Raw genomic sequence first — 20,894 nt, forward strand, 5'->3', positions numbered from 1 at the left:
CTCCAGGCAGCAGTGTCCAGAAAAGGCCACAGCAGGAATCCTGGTCCCACCCTGGGCCTGAGACACACCTCAGACTTACTCCACACTTTTTCCAAAAAGCAAGAAATTGGTTGAGCCCATGAGCATACTTCAAAGACACTGCCTACCTTCTTGAAGGTAATGCACTTCAGATGTTTACAGCCAACTGTATTTTACACTCTTACTTCCCAACAATAACAGGATCTCCAAAAGTTAACTCTCAGGAGGTGGCTGGTGACTCCCCAAATCTAAGCCATTTGCACAATACTAAGACATTATGTGCCCTGTCTACCATCACTCACAAGAGGGTGTGGACAGTAATCCGAAGCTTAAGCTGCTGTCAACCAAACAGATTTACAAAAGCATAAATGTCACCTTTCCCATTAAAGGACTTGGGAAGCAGTTCCCCTAAAATGCTATTTATGTTAAAGACTACAAAGGCTTATCATCCTAAGTTTTAAAATGAGTTAAAAAATTAAATGTCTCTTTTCTGGCATCATCATACATAGTCTAAACAAGAACTGCTGCAGTCTTCAGGGCCTTTTTTAGGAGTATGAAGACATCCTGGGTTCATCTGAGAGTGGCTGGTGTGGGGCACAGACCTCCATGGACAAGACTTGAAGGGGCCCAGAGACATCTGTGCCCTATCCATTCTGTCAGGACTCCAAGGACAATGATAAAACTGCTGCAATATTTGAGTTTTTCAGATTCCTCTCACAGTTTCCAGTGATGGCTCACTGCAAGGGCACTGGATGGCTGCCACCTAAATTCAGGCAAGACTTCCCTCCCCACATCTGCTCTGTGAGGTGGAGCTGCATCTGAGGGAAGCATCAGTCTCAGGCCACAGCACTAGGGACCTTGGAAACTAACACCAGAAATGGACTGTGCTGAAGGCTGGACTCTTCCTTCCCCTCCATGGGGCTGCGGAAGGCCAATACCTAATTACTTGTTGCGGGATGAGGGTGGAGGCATAAGGTTGCAAAGGATTTCTGGCATGATTAGATTTCCTGTACCAACTTTACAGATCCATGAAGTGCTGAATTTGAGAGTCAAGCCTAAGAAGCAACTTCCTGTATTTACCGCACGGGTGACAGAGAACCAGAAAGGCTATTTTACTACTTGAGAAGTGCTGTAAAAGAGAAAATACTATGGGGCCTGCTGTTTCCTTCAAGTAATTTTTACTGATTTTGTGTACTTTTAATTGTGTTGATGGGGGTCTGCCTGGTGTATCTGATATGACAGCTCTGTAGTACAAAAGAAAAAGATTTATAACTTTAAAAAAAAATTTAATAACGTTACAATCTAACAAATCCAGAGTCCATGGCCAGGACCTACTTGGCAAGGATCTTAGTACTTCTCAAGAGAATGGCCCTCTTGGTATAGAATTCAAGTTCCTGGTCTTGCCCCTGCTGCCAACAGTCTCCAGTGCCCAGCACCACAGCAAGACTCTCCCCAACCCAGACATGTGTGGAGTGGGAGCTCAAGGAACAGCCCATGAGTGAAGAAGCAGGCCCCCAGACCTTAGTTCTAGCTGAAAGCACAACCTCTGGCAGTGGGCCACACTTCCCCATGTGTGAAATGGGGACAATGCAGATGCTTTCCAAAAAGTTTTCTGAACCAATACCATATCAAGCACCATATCAGTACTGCATTTGGCAAGTGTGCAACAAATGGCCAACGTCTCCCATCAAAAGGACAGCACAAGTGTTGGTGAGGGTTTGCAAAACAAGCTCTCTAAGGTTAAGTTTCTTCAAGTATTTACCAAAACCTCCTATGTGCTGGGCACAAGGGGACAAGGCGTCATCCCTGTTCTCACAGAGAGGGGGGCCACTTTCCCTTTGACAAAGAGAACTCACAAGGGCATGCACTGGTTAGGTTTTCCCAAGAGATGACAAACTGAACACAAACTAACATTTATCATAAGATAACTAGAGTGAAAAAATCATGAAACACCCAGAGGGTGTTTAACTCCTAAATTAAAAAAATCAAGAGTCCTAGGATTCAGTGCCATGGGAGTTTCACAACTCGGGAGTGCAACAGCAGGGACAACCAGCCCAGGCAGCAACCACATTCTCTGAACACCCTTGGCCACCCACACACATCCATGATCACCAACAGGTCATAGCTATAGTATGCGGCTCCTTTCTGGTTTTATTTTCACATATTGTTTACATTTTCTGTATGTATGTTATCTTTGTAACCAAATCACACAAAATCCAATTTTATTTTGGAAAAAACTGACTTATGCCACCCCTACCCTTTCTGAGACAGGGTCTGGCTAAGTTGCCCAGTCCAGTCTAGAATTGGTGGGATAGAAGGACCCTCCCACCTTAGCCTCTCCTTAGCTGGGACTACAGGGGCAGCTACTTTACCTTTTTATAAATGTATGTGTGGTGATTCACCTTTTTATAAAAATATGCACATAGGGTGTGACTCTACATCATGAGCAACCAGAGAAATGAAAAGTTGCGCTGCAATTGTGTACAATGAATCAAAATGCATCTTGCTGTCATATATACCTAATTAAAATAAATTTTTAAAGTTAATTAAAAAAAATGAGAAGGGATTGGCTGGTTGTCTGATAGTACTCGCTATTTCTGCGATAAAATGAAACAAATACAACATGTTTAGCATATCATTCACTGAATATTAAAAAGCTACAAGTGGGGGGAAAATAGAGATATTTAAGTGGTAGTTAGCCTATCAGCATATGAAAAACAATCCGGAGTACCTAAGTTTGATGCTTTGGGAGAAAATGTCTGCCTTATAAATTGCCACACAACACAATTACCACCTACTGATAAGTTTGATAGTCACAGCTAGAGAATTCTTAAAAAATAAGTGCGACTACCAATTTAACTTCCCCTATTAACTAATCCTCAAATTTACTAATCAAGAGGACGGAACAGAGCCGGGCAACAGACGGGGAGAAGCAAGCATGTGCCCTGGGCCCGGCGGGCTCGCTCCGACTTGGCGCTCGGACCCTCCTCCTGAGGCTGGCCCGCTGCGGCCGGCTGGTAGCACACACTCCGGTGCCTGATTAACCTTAGCCTCGGACACCGGCCGGCCTCCGCCGCTTCAACCAGAGACTCAGGAGGGAGTCCTGTGCGCGGACGCCTTCCTAACGGACTCGGGCGCCCGCCGGCCCGGGGACCCCGGGGCAGCGGCAGGCGTCCGGTGAGCGCCGCCCACCGGGAAGCACCTGGCACCTACCCCCTGCGGCCTGCAAGGCCGCCCGGCCGCCACCACTGCCCGGGCGCCCGCGGCGCGGCCTCGCCCAGCACGGCCCGCGCCGCCCGTGATTCAGCTAATCGCGCCGCCGCCCCTTGGGGTGCCGCGCCAGGGCCGAGACCGACCGCCATCTTCTCGGCTGCAGCGGCGCCCCGCAGGGCCGGCTCCGCCCTGCTCCCGAGTGCGGCCCGCGCGGCGCCCGTCCCTTCGCCGCGCCCCGGAGCACTCACCGCGGCCGCCAGACTCCCGCGGCCATTTTCTGCGTCGCGGCGGGGCTGGCGCGCGCGACGGGCGGGGGCCGGCGAGACGCGGCGGGGCAGAGCGGCGCCCCCGCGCGGCGGGCGGGGAGGCCGGCCACCGAGACGCCGAGCGGGTAGAGCGGCCGGCCGCGCAGCCACGCCATGCCCCGCCCCGCGCTGCTCTCCGGCGCGCCCTCGGGGTCTGCGCAGTTTTGCTAATGATTGCTTCCGTGTCTCGGCCTGGGGTTCCGGACCCTAGGTGGCAGCCCCCCGGGACTGCCTGAGCAAGGAGCCCGCAGCCTCGGGGCTGCACTTCACTCCTCAACACTTGGGGCCAGCAGGGACCGGTGCTCCGTGGCGCCTGCGTCAGCAGCGGGGAAGAGAGGATCAGGAAAGGTCCAGTGTTCCCTTCCGCAGGCCGCACTTCCCACCCTGGAGCACCAAGGGGTGTGCTGCCGACGCGTTTTCCCCCGGACCCGAACCGCGCCCCACTCGATGCCAGCACGCAGTGCCTGGGCGTGTGCGCCCCCAGGGTTGGGGGTGGACCAGCGGACGTTTACTGTGGATAAGGCATTGAGGTCTTGCGGGTGTTCAACTTTCCACCTGGCTTTCCTTCATTTCGCTCACTGCTAACTACTTATACCCCATCATTTCTATCCCTAAGTGTCTCAGGAGTGGGCGCACTGGTCACTTGCCTTGAGCAAGCCCCCTGCCTCTACCTCGCTATGAACAGCCATGCAAGTCTTGGCAGGTACACACCCCACCTCCCACCCTCAGCGCGGAGATGTAAAGTGTCCAGCAACCCTATGCTTCCATCCATCTATGAGCCGGGGCCCGGGAAGATGTGCTTTCTAATAAACATCTCCCAAGATTACAAGACCCGCCCGTTCCTGAGTGCCTTTTTTCCAAAAGAAAACTTAGCTATGGATGGGGAGTGATAGAGCGCTTGCCTATCAGGAACAAGGCCCTGGGTTCAATCCCCAGTATGGGGCGGAGAGAAACAAAACTTTGCTGTACAATCAAAGCTGTTTCTGCTGGTGTGAACCCTTAGGATCAGAGGAATATGGCAGGGAAGTACTCACCCCCGCCCCCCAGAGTGCCCTAGTAGAGGAGGGTGGGTTTTTGCCCCCAAGGTGTAGTGGGAATACAGCAACCACAGTGGGGGCTGGGAGTGTAGCTCAGTGACAGAGGGCAAGCCTAGCATGGCAAGGCTGAGTTTCATCTCCAGCACACACAAGGCCGGTAGTGTGACCTTGGGCAAGCAGATAGTAGAAAGGGGACTCACTGAAGGAAGGAGGAGGAAGAAGGCCACAGGGGGTCTCCCTAACAAAGAGAGAGCCCCTGAGGAGTGGCTCTGGGAGAGCCTCTGGCAGGCTACTAGCTGAGGATCTTTACAGCAATTTTTTTACACAAGTGTGAGATTTTAAAACATTTTAACTCTGGGGTGCAGTTTTAGGAGGGGCATTTGGAGAGGAGATAAAAGAGGACAAAGAGGCAGCACAGAAGACGGCAGGACTGAGAGAAGGGTAAGGGGGGGGGGCGCATTGTTGCAGCCCCTGGGTCCACCCACGGGGTTCCCCAGATGCCTGCAAGGGAACTGACTACACTCCTCCCCTTTTACCTGTGCTCACTACTCTTGGGAGTTGCTCTCCCAGGTGAAAAGAGTAGTTGGAGAATTTAGTTTTGGTTTAGTGGTACTGGGGATTGCACCAAGAGGCACTCCACCACTGAGCCACACTCCCAGCCCCTTTTACTTTTTGAGACAGGCTAAGTTGCCCAGGCTGGCCTGGGACTTGCCTTCCTCCTGCCCCTGCCTCAGAAGCCTCTAGGATGACAGTGCAGCCATCAGGAGTGGCTAGTTTGGGTATTTTAAAATGAATACTTCCTCCTAACCATATTTCAAAGTAAAACCCAGAGAGCAAAATGAATAAACAATCTCCAGTGGTCTCCCGAAATTCTTCCCCAAATGCCCTGAAGTAGCAAGAAAACCCCAAAGCTGAGCGAATGCGCAACAGAGCACTTTGCCCAGCCAGGAGCTTCAGAGAGGCCCCAGGAGTCACTTGCTCCTGGAAACACCGGTTTGTGGTGGTCGAAACCGGTGGAGCGGATGGCTGGAGCCGGGCCCAAACCTCTCCACCCTTAATGCAGGGGGGTGGGGGGTGAGGAGAAGAAAGGGAGGGGGGAGTTGGGACCAGCTGCCCTCTGGCCCTGTTGGCCCCTTCTCCCTGGCCTGCCCCCCAGTTTGGAGGTATCTGGCAGGGCTCCCCAGTACTGAGGCAAGCAGGGGCAGCGTTTGATCACGCTGCTCAGGCCATGTCCACTTGCTGCAAGTCCTTCACGCACTGCAACCCAGGGTCCTGGCACTCAGGCTGTGCCCAATTCTTGAGGACTCAGAGGTGCATGGCAGAAGCCCATTCCCCAGGGACAGAAGGCAACCCCCCCCCCCGCCCCCCAGGAAAAGAGAAACCTAGCACACTGTCCAGGTATCCTCAGGGTATGGAGGAGGCTGGGTCCAGGATGCAGGACACCGAAATTGAAATGCTCACATCCTTACATAAAATGATGCAGTATTTGCCATAACCTGTGCACACACCCCCATACACCTTAGATGGTTTCCAGATGGCTTACAATACCTGATCAACGTAAGTGCTCTGTGAACAGGTGTTGCTCGCTACTATTTGGGGGAATAATGACAAGAAAAAAGTCTGTACATGTTCAGTATTGAGCAATTTTTTTTCCTGATATTTTTTGGTCCGCTTGGTTGAGTGTGTGGGTGCGGAACATGTGGAATCAGAAAGCCACGTCTATTTTCTTACAGCCCATGAAAGCTTAGACCACTATGTTTTGTTTTACTTTTAAAGAAACTGGTGAATTTTTATTACTTTTACACATATAAGACCTACTAACTTAAGGACTTTTCCCCACTTGGTCATGGGCATGAACCCAGAGCCTTGCCTATGCTAGGTAAGGCTCCACCTGAGCTACATCCTCAGCTCCAACAGTTAACTTTACAAAAGCCTACTTGCACAAGCAATCAATTCACCATCAAATCCACTGCTTCTTCCCCCAAAGCAAAACATATAAACACTAGTCTTTGGTTCCAATAGTGCCAGATCTTTGTCCTTTGGATATTGCATTTGTGCATTACTGAGGAAGAGTGTCATGAAAAGGGGCAACTTCACAGCAAGCACTGGTTCAATGCTGCTGACACAATGAGCAAACTGTCACAGTAGCAGATTGCAGAGGCGGTGGGTAAAGTAAGGAGATTGAAAAGAGGAGAAAACCAGACTAAGAAATCCAAGGTAAAACTTGCTGCCACCCCAGGGGCGTATAAAAAGCCAGCTGTGGCAATGTGATGGCTCTACAGGGTACAAGGAACAGTTGAGAATCCCAACTTTGTCTAATTAAACTTTTATTTTAATTAGAAGAATAAAAGGTAAATATTTCACCCCTTATCCTCTGGAGGTTACTCAGGACAAGGGAACTGTGGCCTCAAGACATTATCTACAAAAGAGGCAAAAAGAACTACAGGTAAGGCAGAGAACTGAATCCAGATGTGCTATTCCCAGTTGTATCACTTCCCGGGGATTCTTACACAGTGTGTCAAAAAGTGTCTTCATATCTCCTGCTATAGTAAACCTGGTTACTTAAATGAGTGAACACATTAATGCAAAACCACAATGACTGCTCCTACCTCCTAGGGTGTTTCATAAGGTTACCTAGATGCCCGTTTTTCTTTTTTGAGTTCAGTGAAAAGTAAATACAGCCAACTTCAGAAGAAAGTGATGTTTTAATAAGTATAAAGCATGAAAAAACTATTTCCTATTTAGTTTTATCAACAGTCTTTAAAGGTGTACATCAAGTAAGAAAACCAAAACTATAACGCCTTTCTTGGAGTGGGACAGGAAAGCAGTCTAGGAGCACAGCAACTGTGCCTGAGTAGGCAGGCCCTTTGCCCTCACAGCTCACCCACCAGCAGGAAGGAGAGAGAGAGGTGGCCACCGGCACCTGCCCCAAAGCCCCAGCAGGGGAGAACAGACAGAAAGAGGTGGGACCAGCCAAAAGAAGGCGATCAATTTACATTTAAATTCTAGACATGCAGAAGCCAAAAGCCACCAGGTGCCTTCCCCCAGCCTGAAGCATCGCTCTGGGATAGGGTGGACCACATTTGCACTGGTGACAATTAATGATCTTTGTTCCTCAAATGAAAACACTTAAAAAGCAAGAAAACAGTGACCTTTTGGAATAGGAATACAGGTTGAGCATTCCTAATCCAAAAATCTGAAATACAGAATGTTCCAAAATCTGAAACTTTTGAGCTCTGACAAGATTCCACAAGTAGAAAATCCCACACCTGACCTCACATGATAGGTCCAAGTCAAAACGCAGACACACTGTAATTGTCACATAAAATTACCTTCTGGCTATGTGTATAAAGTGTGTGTGTGTATATATATATATGTAAAATATAAATAAATTTTGGGTTTGACTTGGTCCCATCCCCAGGATATCTTAGTGTGCACACACGTGTATGCAAATATTCCAAAATCTGAAAATATCCAAATTCCAAAATACTTTTGGTCCCTAGCATTTTGGATAAGGGACACTCAACCTGTGCTGTATAAATTAACTGTTCTTGCTAAGCTCAAGAAACAGAAGGGGGACTGGGGTTATGGCTCAGTGGTAGCGCCTTGCTTAGCTCCTGTGAGGAACTGGATTCATTCTCAGCACCACATACAAATAAATAAAGAGGCTGAGCTGTGGAGCGTCCTCAGGAATCTAAAAGGGGACTCTAGTTTTATTCTGAATCTAAACAAAAATCACCTTCCTGTATCAGAATCCTTTTTTGTGTCCCAACTGAACCAACTACTTCTAAAATTCAGAAACTGGTGTGTCCACAGGAGAAATAAGACCTACACAAATCTGCTTATGGAAGGGGGAGGCCAGTGACACTGCCTGTGTGGTTGTGCAGAGAAATGAAGAACTAGATATACCAAAGTTTTTCTCCACCCCATAGAAAATGACCATTTAAAGAGTAAATGTGGGGGCTGGGCTGTGGCTCAGTGGCAGAGCGCTTGCACTGGGTTCCATCCTCAGCACCACATAAAAATAAATAAATTAAACAAAGGTAGCGTGTCCATCTACAACTAAAAAAATAAAAACAAAGAGAATACATAAGAATATTCTTTAAAAAACAGAGAGCGAGTAAATGTGTGGCTGGGGTATATAACTCAGTGGTAGAGCGCTTGCCTAGCATGCAAGACCCAAGGTTTGATCCCCAGCACAAAAAGAAAAAGAAGAAAGTAAATGTGAGAGGATAAAAAAGACGACTAAAAGCAAACTGAACACAAGGCTGCCCATCTCTGCTCAGTGCTCCGACCTCCCAGACATCTGATCACAGCAGCTGTGGCCATGCCAAAGCATGTGCACCATGCACAGGTGTGCAGACACACTTATATGCTGTGAATTAAAAAAAAAAAAAAAAAAAAAAAAAATCACATCCAAAGCCAGTGAGTGTATGTCAAATCCCTGACCGGCCAGGGCATTCTCTCAAGCTCAATATGCAACTGTACATAGAAGTATGCTGACTAGGTAAATTAGGGGACTGCCACTCAAAATGGTATGTTTGGACTTTTCCATAGGACTGCAATCTAGGACTACCACTCCCTCAGGTGACTGCACCCTGGACCCAGTGTGTGTCCCAACCCCAGCAAGCACTAAAGAGGACCCTCTTTTATTTTTTTGCAGTGCTGGTGACTAAACACAGTGCCTCCATGTTAAGAAAGTGCTCTACCACCCTGAGCTACATCTCCAGCCTTAGGAGTTAAAGGTTTTAAAAAAGGAGGAAGAAAGAAGGGAGGGAGGGAGGGAGGGAGGGAAGGAGTAAATTACTGCTGGGCACAGTAGCAAGTGCCTGCCATCCCAGCAACTTAGGAGGCTGAGGCAGAAGGATCACAAGTTCAAGGCTAGCCTGGACAACTTAGCAGGACCCTGTCTAAAATAAAAATAAAAAGGACTGGGTATGCAGCTCAGAGGTAGAGAACCCCTGGGTTCAATCCTCAGAATGAGGTCGGGGGAACTACCCTTACCAACCAATAAAACATGATCAGTGCTTCAGGGAGAAGGGAGACCATCCCTCCCTCTAAACTGCTGTGGTTTTACACACCTGGTGCCAGGATATGTGCAGCAGAACCAAGTAACAGCAAACCCTCTCCTCCTCCTTCCACATCTTCATAAGAAGAAACCACAGATACAGTGGAAAGCTGTCTGTGGAAATGGGCACCTAGGTACTCACTACCTATGGTGTGAATGACCTTGAACAGCAAAGTTCATAAATTATCCTGAAAATTCAGAAGGTCTGTTTTGCCAAATCTCTTTGAAAGTCGGGACACCAGAGTATAAGATTTATGCTTTTGGGTTTTGAGAGTAAAATAAAAACATCTGTTGAAATAATGTGGTTATATAAAACATGGCTTTGGGACATTTTATGATTTGAGTAATGGAAGCACTCAGTATTTTATTCTCAAGAGACTTTTCTCTTTAAAAAAAAAAAAAAACCCACAAAACCACTTCATTAATGTTCTTGTAAGAAATATACCTTTAGGAGGTCAGTCAAATAGAGGAAAGTGATCAGAGGTAAGAAGCAGGGGAGTGGTGGGAAGGAATACTGGCCATGTTGTTATACTGTGTGTATGTATTAACATATAACAACAAATCCCACATTATATACAACTATAAAGCACCATTTAAAAACGTGGAGGGAAAAAATATATATACCTTTAACACTGCTCTTTTTAAAGAACTGTTGATCTCTTTCAAAATGAGACAACTTCTCAGATTCAAAGTCTCACCTTGGCTTGCAGAACAGGGGCACCCTGAATGCCCAGGGGCCTCTCCCAGTCACTGGCCAGGTCCTGTGGCTTCCCTCTTCCACAGGCCATCCCTTCCACATCAGAAAGCTCAGCCAGTTGATGAAACCACTAGGCTGACATCTCGGTCAAGTTGGTGCCTGCCACAGATGGGAACCGAGGTGGGCCTCTGTCCTTGGCCATTCTCTCCCTCACCCCTGGTGCCACTGTAGCTCTGTGTGTCTCCAGGGCTCTGGTCCAGGCTCTCCTATCTGCTCCAGATACTCTGGACAGACACCTCTGCACACCTGGCTGTGCTGTCCGTCACTCCACCTGAATCAAACCTACCCATTCACCTGTTCCCCAGCAACTCCACTTTAGGCCTCACACACAGCACTGCAAAACCTACACATGCAGAAAGGAGCTCCTACCTTCTGTCCCTATGTCCAACCCGGGACTTCTCTGGTGTTCCCTATTCAACCAATGGTCTCACCCTTTAAGTCCAGAGGCGCCAGCCAAAAGCCCAGCAATGGACCCGCCCAGCCACACCACCTGCTGTTGTCCCTTGTGTGGTGTTTCTCCCCACACCTGCTGCCTGTCCCTAGCCACCTTCAGCTTCCCCTACTCATCACATTTGACTCCTTGCTCTGCCACCAGTACCACAAGTGGTCAGTTCTGATGACTGTTGCCTACATCTCCCTGCTACATGGACACCACTGCTCTCAGTTTCTTAAAACAACACCTAACAGCTTTGGGAAAAGCCCTCTGGCCAATGTGCTACTGCCTCAACAGGCTCCTCTTCCTTAGTGAGAAAGAATATGTTGCCTTTCTCCTGGATTCTGGGATTAATCATCCCTCATCTGTAGGTCTCTCTCTGAATGCATCTATCAACTCTCAGTTGCAGCCCTGATCTTCCCAGGGAGGTTTAGATGTGTCTGACAGGCACCAAATCCAACACAGCCCACACTGAGCACGCCCTCTTCCCCTCCTGCTCCATCCACATCCTTCATCAAGATTGTTCCCTCAGTGCTGGTACCCCAAAGCAGCCAGGCTGCACATGTGTGCCCCACTCTCAGCTTCTCTCCCTGAGCTCCCACAAATTGCCCATCACTAGGGACTGTCCATTTCCACCTCCCCGAAGGTCTCCCTCCACTTTCCATTTTTGCTCCTGTCGCTTCTGATACAGGTCCGCAATGCTCTTCACTGATTCATTCCTTCATCTACTCAGCAAGTTCATACCAAGCTCCTACTAGATGTTTTAGCTGTAGTCAGTACACCCTATACCTTGTGGTTTTTTGATGGTAAATCATGATTTACTACTAGAACAGGAACATGGGATATGGTGTTGAGAGCCAGAGGGAATGGTTTAGAGTCTCATGTGGGAACAAGGGAGAGGACCAAATCCAGCTTTGTTGGGGAAGACTTCCCAAGGAAGCCCCATGGCTGTTGAGAAGTCAAGGGAAGCCTTTTCCACCGGCCCATCTTGTCAGCCAGGGACAAGCAGCCTTGATGAACAGAGAACCACAAAAGGTCAGGATGGTTGGAGCAGGCAGGGTGAGAGCAGGAAGGGTGGGACTTTTAGCTGCAATCACTTTAAGTGGGCAACTGGGGAGTCCAAAGGGTGTTTAGAGGAGAGTGACCCGGTGAGATAGTGTTGGAAAGATCAACCATGGTCTTGGGAGGGGAGCTGGCAGGACCTCTGTGAAGGTCATGGGTTAGGAAGATCCTGTGGTAATCCAAAGAGCAAAGACCATGGTCTCAATGTTGAGGCTAGGAAACACTAAACCAGGGACGGTTTCTAGGAAGGAGTAAGAAGGAAAAGTAAGACTTGACACTGGTTGGCTGCTGGGGCTAACCCACCACCCAAAGACGGTACCAGTGAAGCCTCAAAATGACCACTCTCTTCTCCTTGGGCTTCCCCCACGCTTTTCCCTGGGCACCCCTTGCACACTTTTGAGTTGACACAGAGCTAAACTTAGGGTTATGCACGGCAAAAGACGTCTGCACTGCATATGCATTTAAACAGCTTTGAGTCTGCAGATTTAGCTTATTCGGTTAATGGGAAATGTCTACTATGCAACCTATTTGCCGAACTGGATTTACTTTCAGTGAGGAAAAGTCCGACCTCAATGTCCCACGACTTCGTTCGCTTTTAAGAATCACACCACACCATCTCACCGACTTGTAAAGATTTCTTCCTGAGTCTTTGCTAAGTCTCGGCAACGACACGAGACCCTGCAGTGATGGCTCGGCGTTCTTCTGGAGCAGGCAAACAATAACAAGGGACTAAATACTCCAACGCCCACTTCCACCTCCCGCCGGGCCGCTCTTCAGGCCGCCCCGCGCTCGAGGCGCCCGGGGCGGGGGTCCCCTCCGTCGATCCTCGAGGTCGGCCGAGCCAGACGCCCTAGGCTGGGTCGTTCTAACTACCGCTCTGGCCTCAAATGAGGACGCGCTCGGCAACGTCCGCCTACTAAACCCGGGGGACTCGCTTCCACCCAGAAGGGAGAGCTCCAGCCGGGCGGCCGTGCTGGGCCTCTGGGACGCAAGCCAGGCAGGCCGCCAGCCGCGAGACGTCCTCCTCGTCTCAGGCACCGGCGCCTTCCCACCCCGCCCCATCCCCTCCGGCCTCACACAAACGACGGGAAAGGAGCCGGGACCTTCGCCTCGGAGTCAGTCTAGACGTCGCCATCCCGGCAGTACGACTCCGCACCCAGACGCCTCCGCAGCGGCCATCTTGCGCAAAAGAGGCCGACGCCTTTTGACTCTCGCGCCAACCCGTAGAGCGAGGGCGCCGCCGGCGAGTTACGCGCAAGAACGGAAGCTAAGGCATCAGCTTCCGGGGACCTCTCGTTCCGCCCCCTCGCGGGAGCGCCCCATTGGCTGCTAGCTCTCTGTCTCGTGGTCTCGCGAGAAGTGGCTGAGGGCTAGACGCCGGTGCGTCTGCCCTCCGGTTCCCCGCCCCGCCCCCGTCTCCGCCGCGGCCTCCGCCTCCCTCTGCTGGGCGATTGCCGCCGTCGCCCCTCCCCGGCCCCGGGAGCGGCCGCGGAGCCGCCGCCGCCGCCCACACTGCGCTGCGCGGGAGGCGGGATCCACAAGGTAAAATGGCCGCGCGTCTCCGTGGGACCCGGCGAGCTGACCGGGGGTCAGGGCGCGCGAACTGGGGTCTGGGCTGGGCCGCCCAGCAGCGCCTTCCTGCCCCACGGGCCCCCGACGGCCGTCTCTCCCGGAAGGGAGCATGCTGCACGCTGGCCCGCGCTCTGTCCGGGGCAGGGTTCGGGAGCGTGCGTCCGGCTCTGCCCAGGACGACTTTCGTAGTAGCACCGCGTTGGAGCCGCAGCGGAGCTGTTGCGTGCAGAGCCGGCCCTGGTCGTGCGCGGGGGCCGAGATGCGGGTCTCTGGTGCCTGTGTACCTGCTGGGGTCCAGGGGCTGCTGGTGTGTGGATGACTGCTGGTTACGTGTGGAAACTCACACGAAGGTGTTTCTTCTGGGGGCTTTTTAGATTGCTCCGTAGCTCGCTAGTTTGCGAATAAGAGTTTTTGGTCTGGCTGAGTTCTGCAGTTGACCTGTAAACCACCTGAGAGACCTTAGTGCCGGTGACAGCCCGCCCACTTGACCTCCCTTCTTCCATAGTGCGCCTCTGCAAGTTCCAGCTGCTGGCGCCTTCACGTCTCTGCTTGGTCTCTGGAGTCCGTGCATCCCCTGAGTGTGTACCCCCTTGTTCCCTGTCTACCCTCTCCCTAGGTGGTCTTTGCTGAACTCTTAGCTTAGATGTTTTCCTCTTCACCACAAATGTTTCCCTAATTAATGTTTCCAGCGTGGGGCTCGACCTGTAATCCAGATGCCTGCTAGACTTCTCCAGCTACTTAGTAGTCATCCAGACCTGCCCTGCTCCTCAAACCTGTTCTGCTTACAGTCCTGCCTCCGTGTTTGTGGTGACATTCTCCAAGGTTTTTCTTGCTTGGAAGCTGATCTGAATTCTTCCCTTGCTTTTGTCCCAACACATTCAGTCCAAGAGTAGCCATTAGCTCCATGACCAAAGCCTTGATCTGAGTGTCTCTCGTCTCTGTTGCTGGCCTGCCTGCTCAGTGTCCAGTGTTCACCCCACTTTCACCCTGGAAACCTGTACCATCTTCTAATTTAATTTATTGAAGCAAATTAACATGAACTTGGCTGGGTATAAAGTAATATCTGTACATCCATGTCAGTGGCATTGTATGAAAAGTAGCCGGTCAGGGCACTGTGTCTCTACCTCAAAAGCCAGCTAGTGCTCTGGAGCTAGCACAGCAACCCCTGTGGTCCCCACCATCTCACCCTCCTACACAGGTAACCTCCTCTGAAGTGTCAGTTTTCACACCTTTAGCTACTAATACAAAACAAAAACACCTTTTGCCATGTAGATATTTATTGTCATATATTTGTTCTTTCCAAAACTCATGCCTTACTTGGTTCTCCACTGTAACTTGCTGTTTGCATTCAGCATTGTTTTGTGTCATCCACATGACTCTGTGATTTTATTTATTTTAATTGCTTTATTAAATTTTGTTGTGTGATACATGACCACGGTCCCTTCTCAAATATGAATATTTCTGAAACCAAAAGTTTTGATTTTGTTTTTGTTTTTTTTAATCTGTTTGGTGGCAAAACCTGACTTAGTAAAGTCTAACAATCTCCATTGCATTTAGTGTGAATACGCTTACATTTCAATGAAGAAATAATACCAGATTATGGTGTGGTGCCCCAGGCCCTGGAGAGGCTGTCATAAAATCTATGTTAACTTATACCATGTCATCTGTGCAGAATCTGAAAAGTTTTGAATTCCAGAATATACTACCCAAGGGTTTTTTGGATGTGGGCTCTATATACTACGGTTTGTTTGCCCATACTCCTGTTGAATGACTGTCCAGGTAGGTGGCTTTCATGTTCTTGCTGTTTTGAGTAGTACTTCTGTGAGCAGGGTTGTCTGCACTAGGTACATGCAGATGAGCTTTTCTACAGTATAGATTTAGCAAGAATGGAAATGCTAGGTTCTTAGGGGTACCACATGCAGGTTTACAAATAACCTGATGCATTTCAATGAATCAGTCTTCTGACATTACAGTAAAAGAGGTCAAGAGAAGTGTCTTTGCCAGCACGTGGCATTGTTGGATTTCTTTGCCAGTCTGGTGGGCATAGGTAGGCTTACAGTCTCATTTTACTCACATCATAGCTTATAACCCCCAGTAGTTCCCATTACACTTAGCTGAGACCCTAAATATCTCCCTCAGCTCAGAAGGCCTCTACTCTCTGATGCCACTGACCCTTTGCCTCTGAACTCTCAGGCCTTTGCTGCTTTCTTGCATCCGCTCTGCTTTCAGCACACCTAGCCTTGGTGTTCTCTACATGTGCATTTGGGTCTCAGGTCCTTTGTACTTGCTATGTTCAAGGTTGACAGCACCTTTCCACCCTCCCACCCCCACCTCCTACTGATTTGCTGCATTTGCTTTCTGAGAGGATCCGCTGGGCATAAAATTCTTCACCAATTACCAAAACTTTTTTTTTCTATAGAAATAAACCAGAATGAGTTATGCAGAAAAGCCTGATGAAATCACGAAAGATGAGTGGATGGAAAAGCTCAACAACCTACACGTCCAGCGGGCGGACATGAATCGCCTCATCATGAACTACTTGGTCACTGGTAATGGCCTCTGTGGGGACAGCCACTTGGGCACAGCACTCCCTTTTACTCCCTTGTACTCAGTGGTAATGCCACATCGTGTTCAGGCATTGGGAGATGCAGTGCTCACTTGACATACTGGTAAACTGTGTTAAATACAGCCTTTTCAGGAGACGAGATATGTACTCCAGGTCTTTGAGAGCTAAGGCAAAAATCAGTGTCTTGGCCTTTGACACTTTTGTAGTTAGGTAATCCAGATCATTAAGACCATTCTGAGCCAGGTGTGATGGAGCATGCCTGTCATCCCAGCGACTTGCAAGGCTAAACCAGGAGCATCCAAGTTCAAAGCCAGCCTCAGCAACTTGATGAGACCCAGTCTCAAAAAATAAAAAGGACACTGGGGTTGTAGCTCAGTGGTTAAGCACTTCTGGGTTCAAGCCCAATACCAAAACAAAACAGAACAATTCTGAATTGGACTTAAAGGTCAGATAATTGATGTTTTCTGGCGAGTCTGCTTCTATAAGGAGTGCCCAACTCAAAAAAGAGAGAATGGGAAGCTGGGCACTGTGGCACAGGCCTGTAATCCCTCCTGTTTGGGAGGCTGAGGCAGAAGGATTACAAGTTTGAGGCCAACCTAGGCAATGTAGCAAAATCTGTATGGAAAAGAAAGGAATGGGGACTGGGAATGTAGGCGTCCCTGGGAGATTAATCCCCAGTACCACAAAACAAACAAGCAACAAAAAAAGAGGGAAGGAAGAGAGCAGGAGCCTGCAGAAAGAAATAGCACCAAGACCCCCTCCTCTTGGCAGGAAGAAGATCACTGACAGCTCTAGTGAGAAAAATCAGGGATTTTCAAAAGGCAGGAAATGAAGTTCTCTCCTTCCCTCCTGTTCATCCCTTCAAGTTAAAATCTTCCTCTGTTAATCCCCAGCCATCTCTTTAAGTTGATTTCTTAAAAGCTTCAGAAAGTTGATGAGGAAATCAGCATCTGTCCTTGTGGTGTGGGAGAAGGGGACAAACACTGCGCTGATGGTGAGGGAGCAGTTGGCTCAGGGCAGGTGAAGCTGGCATGGGCACAGCAGCCCCTTGGAGGCACAGCTGGTGTGTCTGCCTCACCAGGAGCCAGGGTGAGCTCTGGCGTGCTAGCCTGCAGTCCCAGCCTTCTTCATCTAGTGGGTCTCACTAACCTCTTGGCTGGGAAGGTGGGCTGTTTGGTTGGGATGGAAGGAATGAAGTGTGCTGTTTTTCAGTTCTGTGTTTGGAGAGCATAGCCTATAAATCACAGAGACAGGAATACCAAGTCCCTAAGAAAGTGTGGTTGGTGTCAGGGCTTATCTAATTGAGGCAGCTGGACGTTCTAGAGGTATGAAGGCTGTGATAGTTCCCTGCTGCCTTTCCTAGTGGTAAACATAGTTTTCATTTCTAGAAGGCTTTAAGGAAGCAGCGGAGAAGTTTCGCATGGAATCTGGAATTGAACCCAGCGTGGATCTGGAAACTCTTGATGAGCGAATCAAGATTCGGGAGATGATTCTGAAGGGTCAGATTCAGGAGGCCATTGCATTGATCAACAGCCTCCATCCAGAACTCTTGGACACAAACCGGTACCTTTACTTTCATTTGCAGGTGAGTGTTATTGGATGTGGATACTTGGTAAATTAAGGTTGTTTGCAAAGACAAGTAAGCAGGCTACTTGGCATTAATAGAATATTGTAGTTTTTTGTGGAAATGGTATTAGAATTATGTGCTTTACTTATTTCAGAAACTCCTTTTTGCTTTTAAAATACAATTTTTTTTTTAATACAAATTTAACAACCTGGAGGTATTAGAAAAGCCTCTTCTTGGAGTTGTACCTTTTTTTTTTTGGTGGTGCTGGGGATGGAATCCAGGCCTTGCACACGTGGTAAGGAGGTGTTCCACCCCTGAGCCCCACCCCAGCCCGTCTACTGTACCTCTGACTGGAGCCCAGTGCTCAGTGTTGCCTGCCTGGGTGGTCTGCTGAGCGTGTCTGTGTTTACCATTGACCAGCAACAGCATCTAATTGAGCTGATCCGCCAGCGAGAGACTGAGGCGGCACTAGAGTTTGCCCAGACGCAGCTGGCAGAGCAGGGTGAGGAGAGCAGAGAGTGCCTCACAGAGATGGAGCGAACACTAGCCCTGTTGGCCTTCGATAGCCCCGAGGAATCACCCTTCGGAGACCTTCTCCACATGATGCAGAGGCAAAAGGTAGTGGTCTATAAGAGGGAAAATCCTTTTACCCTGGTGGATATTAGAGAGGCGGTTCCAAAAGGGTGGCATGTGCACTGCATTTGTGTTCTGGGGTGGGACAGGGCTCTGGCTTGTGGTTCTTTGGGGTGATAGTGGCGACTCCTCCCTGGCGTTTTCTCTTTCATCTTGTTGAAGGAGGAGCAGCAGAGGGGTGATGGCCTGGCGGTGTCCAGACCCCTGTGCTCATTTTTTTTTTTTTTAATTTATCTTAACCTTCCTCCTGTTTATTTGAAAACTTCTAGAAACAGGTGTCCTAAGAGGTTTTAAATTATAATTGTGTTTTTTTCTGGGACTGCTGCTGCTCTCGTGTCCAGCCACAAACTACAGCTCAGTGCTCCCAAACCCAGACCCCTCTCCTCCCAGAGCCCGAATGGTTCAGGGCTCTGACCTCCCTGCACCACATTGGAAGGACTGCCTCCCCCAAAGGTTGCCTGAGGCTCTATAGGAGGGAGCCATGTTGCCACTGTACTGGCCTCTGCTCTCTCAGTCCCTGCGGCACTTTATTTGAGAGGCTTGCAGCACTTAAATGACCTTGAAGCTGGAGGTGACACTTGCTGACCAGATTGTAAAAGCTACTCTGGGCAAGGACTGTGTTTAATGCCTCCAGAGTGGCTCATAATTTTGGGTTTGATGTTCATTTCAATGAATAGCAAACTTCTAATGAAAATGGTTTCCAAGAACATAAAATGCGTGTTGTTAGTAGACGTGGCGATGCTCTGTGTGTGTGACCTTCACTGGATGTGTCTGTTTTCTAGGTTTGGAGCGAAGTTAACCAAGCTGTTCTAGATTATGAAAATCGCGAGTCGACACCCAAACTGGCAAAATTACTGAAACTGCTACTGTGGGCTCAGAATGAGCTGGACCAGAAGAAAGTGAAGTATCCCAAAATGACAGACCTTAGCAAAGGGGTGATCGAGGAGCCCAAGTAGAGCCTGTGCAGGCCCACCGCGCCACTCCCCACAGGACTCGCCTTCCCTGGCACAGCTGTAAGGTTCCCACTGCAGTAGGAAGCTTTTCCCCCTGGTACTTTTTTTTTTTTTTTTTGACTCAGCATCTTTCTTAAAAGGAAAACGGCTCTTTTAAATGTTGGAAGCCCCTCGGTGAAGGGTGCCATCTGGGAAAGCTGTCCGGCTGTGCACTGGTGTGTCCTGAGGACCTCAGCGCCTTGTGTCCCTGTCGGGGTGCTCTTGTGCCTGGCTGCCATCGGGGCTGGGTTCCTAGGGCTGCTGGGTCGACCCCGGCCTCCCTTTGAGGGGCATGAAGAGCACCCGTCACTCTTGCTTTCTGCTGGCTTGTAGGCAGACAATGCCTTTGTTAATTTTCCTAAGTCTTGTCAGGCCTTCATCTTCAAGTTTTTCCTCACCCATGTTTTTCATTTTTTTTTTTTCCCTTCTCTAGGAAACAATATATAAATTTGTAAATCCTAATTCAAAGATGACTTTCGTGTGAGGGTATTGAGTTGGATTTGTTTTTCTCTTTTAGTCTGGGTTATGTGGCTTTCGGGGAGACGTGTGTAAGGGGTGGAGCTGTGTGCATTTTAATTTTTTATATATATATTTTGGTGCTGTATGTGATGAGAGACGAATCAGTGAACCATCTCTTGTAGGCAGTTTTGTTGAAAATAAAGGTTTCTCTTTGATTTCAATAATGACCACAATGGCCACTGAAAAACACTTGTCCTTTCAGCCAGCCTCTTGCTGGCACTCACTTCCCTGTGCTTAAGTGTGAGGCAGCCCTGGTGCTATGGGGATAGGCCTCAGCAGGGTGCCCAAGGCTCTCTGTGGAAGTGCTGCTGCTGTCACGACTGTGTGTCCAGACTGTGTCCATCATGTGACACGTGTGCAGGTCGGCCCTCGGTAATGGGCATGTGCACACACGAGTGCAGACATGAAACCTCTGGTTGCAGAGGGGCCTCTAGGGCCGTGCCAAAAGCCAGTGTTGGGGGTGGTCTCAGCAAGTCTGGCGGGCCATGGAGATGATGCAGGAACTATCCAGGGGTGGGAGTACTCACTTGCCTACAGGGACTGAGACTCTGCTGAGTCTCATCAGTCCCTTGGCTGAGTCCTGATGCTGGAGTAGAGTGTTCAGGGGCCTGGGGCCCGCAGGAGAGTGGTGTATTCTGCTTGTTCCAAGCAGCACTAGGCATCTGGACCAGCAAGGTCCGACTGGGGAGCAGGCGCCAGCTTGCCAGTGCTGGCCAGTCAGGTGATCCCCTGCTGGGGGGCTGCTCTGCACATCTTTCTCCTCCACCTGCAGCCTGGCAAGGTGTTCTCAGCCTCTCTACTTCTGTTTTCACTGGGTAGAAGCTTTTACCTAGATGGTTGGTGAGTAAGTCAAAACAGTAGAGCTGTTGGCAGCCATGATGGAGCCACCGTGGCCCCCAGACTGCCCCTTCCGCTGTGTTGGTTTGGGAGGTGGAGGGAGGGGAGGTCTGCCCCGGCCTCTTAGTCACAGTGAGTTGTCTTCAGGTGCAACCTTTCTTTAGAACTTTCCTTCCTTAGTTTTGAAAATGAAAATAAGAGGGGAAGGGAGCTTTAATCTTCAGGTACTAATAGGTTGGACGTAGCAGAAGGTGGGGAGAGGTAGAAATAAAACTGCATATTTTGAAAAGCCCTAGATGACCAGCACATGATCAA

At 49.4% G+C, this 20,894-nt stretch overlaps 2 protein-coding genes across 9 annotated transcripts in view; one reads left to right on the forward strand and one right to left on the reverse strand.

Annotated features, from left to right (window-relative positions):
• Window positions 1-13,095, reverse strand: part of Dido1 (death inducer-obliterator 1) — a 51,059-nt gene extending 37,964 nt beyond the window's left edge. For 4 of the 8 annotated variants that reach the window (XM_071609078.1, XM_071609077.1, XM_027954317.2 and 1 more), the window contains exon 1: window positions 3,480-3,564. The gene's annotated coding sequence lies outside the window, so the exon portion shown is untranslated. The other 4 variants (XM_071609076.1, XM_027954316.2, XM_071609075.1 and 1 more) reach the window with 4 other exon arrangements.
• Window positions 13,096-13,252: 157 nt separating this feature from the next.
• Window positions 13,253-19,906, forward strand: Gid8 (GID complex subunit 8 homolog). The gene is made up of 5 exons (XM_027954328.2): window positions 13,253-13,435; window positions 15,885-16,014; window positions 17,420-17,616; window positions 18,019-18,216; window positions 19,014-19,906. The coding sequence occupies exons 2-5, from the start codon at window positions 15,897-15,899 to the stop codon at window positions 19,185-19,187; spliced, it is 687 nt and encodes a 228-aa protein (XP_027810129.1). The 5' UTR covers window positions 13,253-13,435; window positions 15,885-15,896; the 3' UTR covers window positions 19,188-19,906.
• Window positions 19,907-20,894: the final 988 nt, after the last annotated feature.

This window comes from Marmota flaviventris, chromosome 2 (assembly GCF_047511675.1).
Source record: "Marmota flaviventris isolate mMarFla1 chromosome 2, mMarFla1.hap1, whole genome shotgun sequence".
In the NCBI taxonomy this organism is placed as follows: Eukaryota; Metazoa; Chordata; class Mammalia; order Rodentia; family Sciuridae; genus Marmota; species Marmota flaviventris.

Coding starts and splice junctions, on each gene's coding strand:
- Gid8 (XM_027954328.2), top strand. CDS start 15,897: ATGAGTTATGCAGAAAAGCCTGATGAAATCACGAAAGATGAGTGGATG. Junction 16,015..17,419: donor CATGAACTACTTGGTCACTG/GTAATGGCCTCT, acceptor TTTCATTTCTAG/AAGGCTTTAAGGAAGCAGCG. Junction 18,217..19,013: donor ACATGATGCAGAGGCAAAAG/GTAGTGGTCTAT, acceptor TCTGTTTTCTAG/GTTTGGAGCGAAGTTAACCA.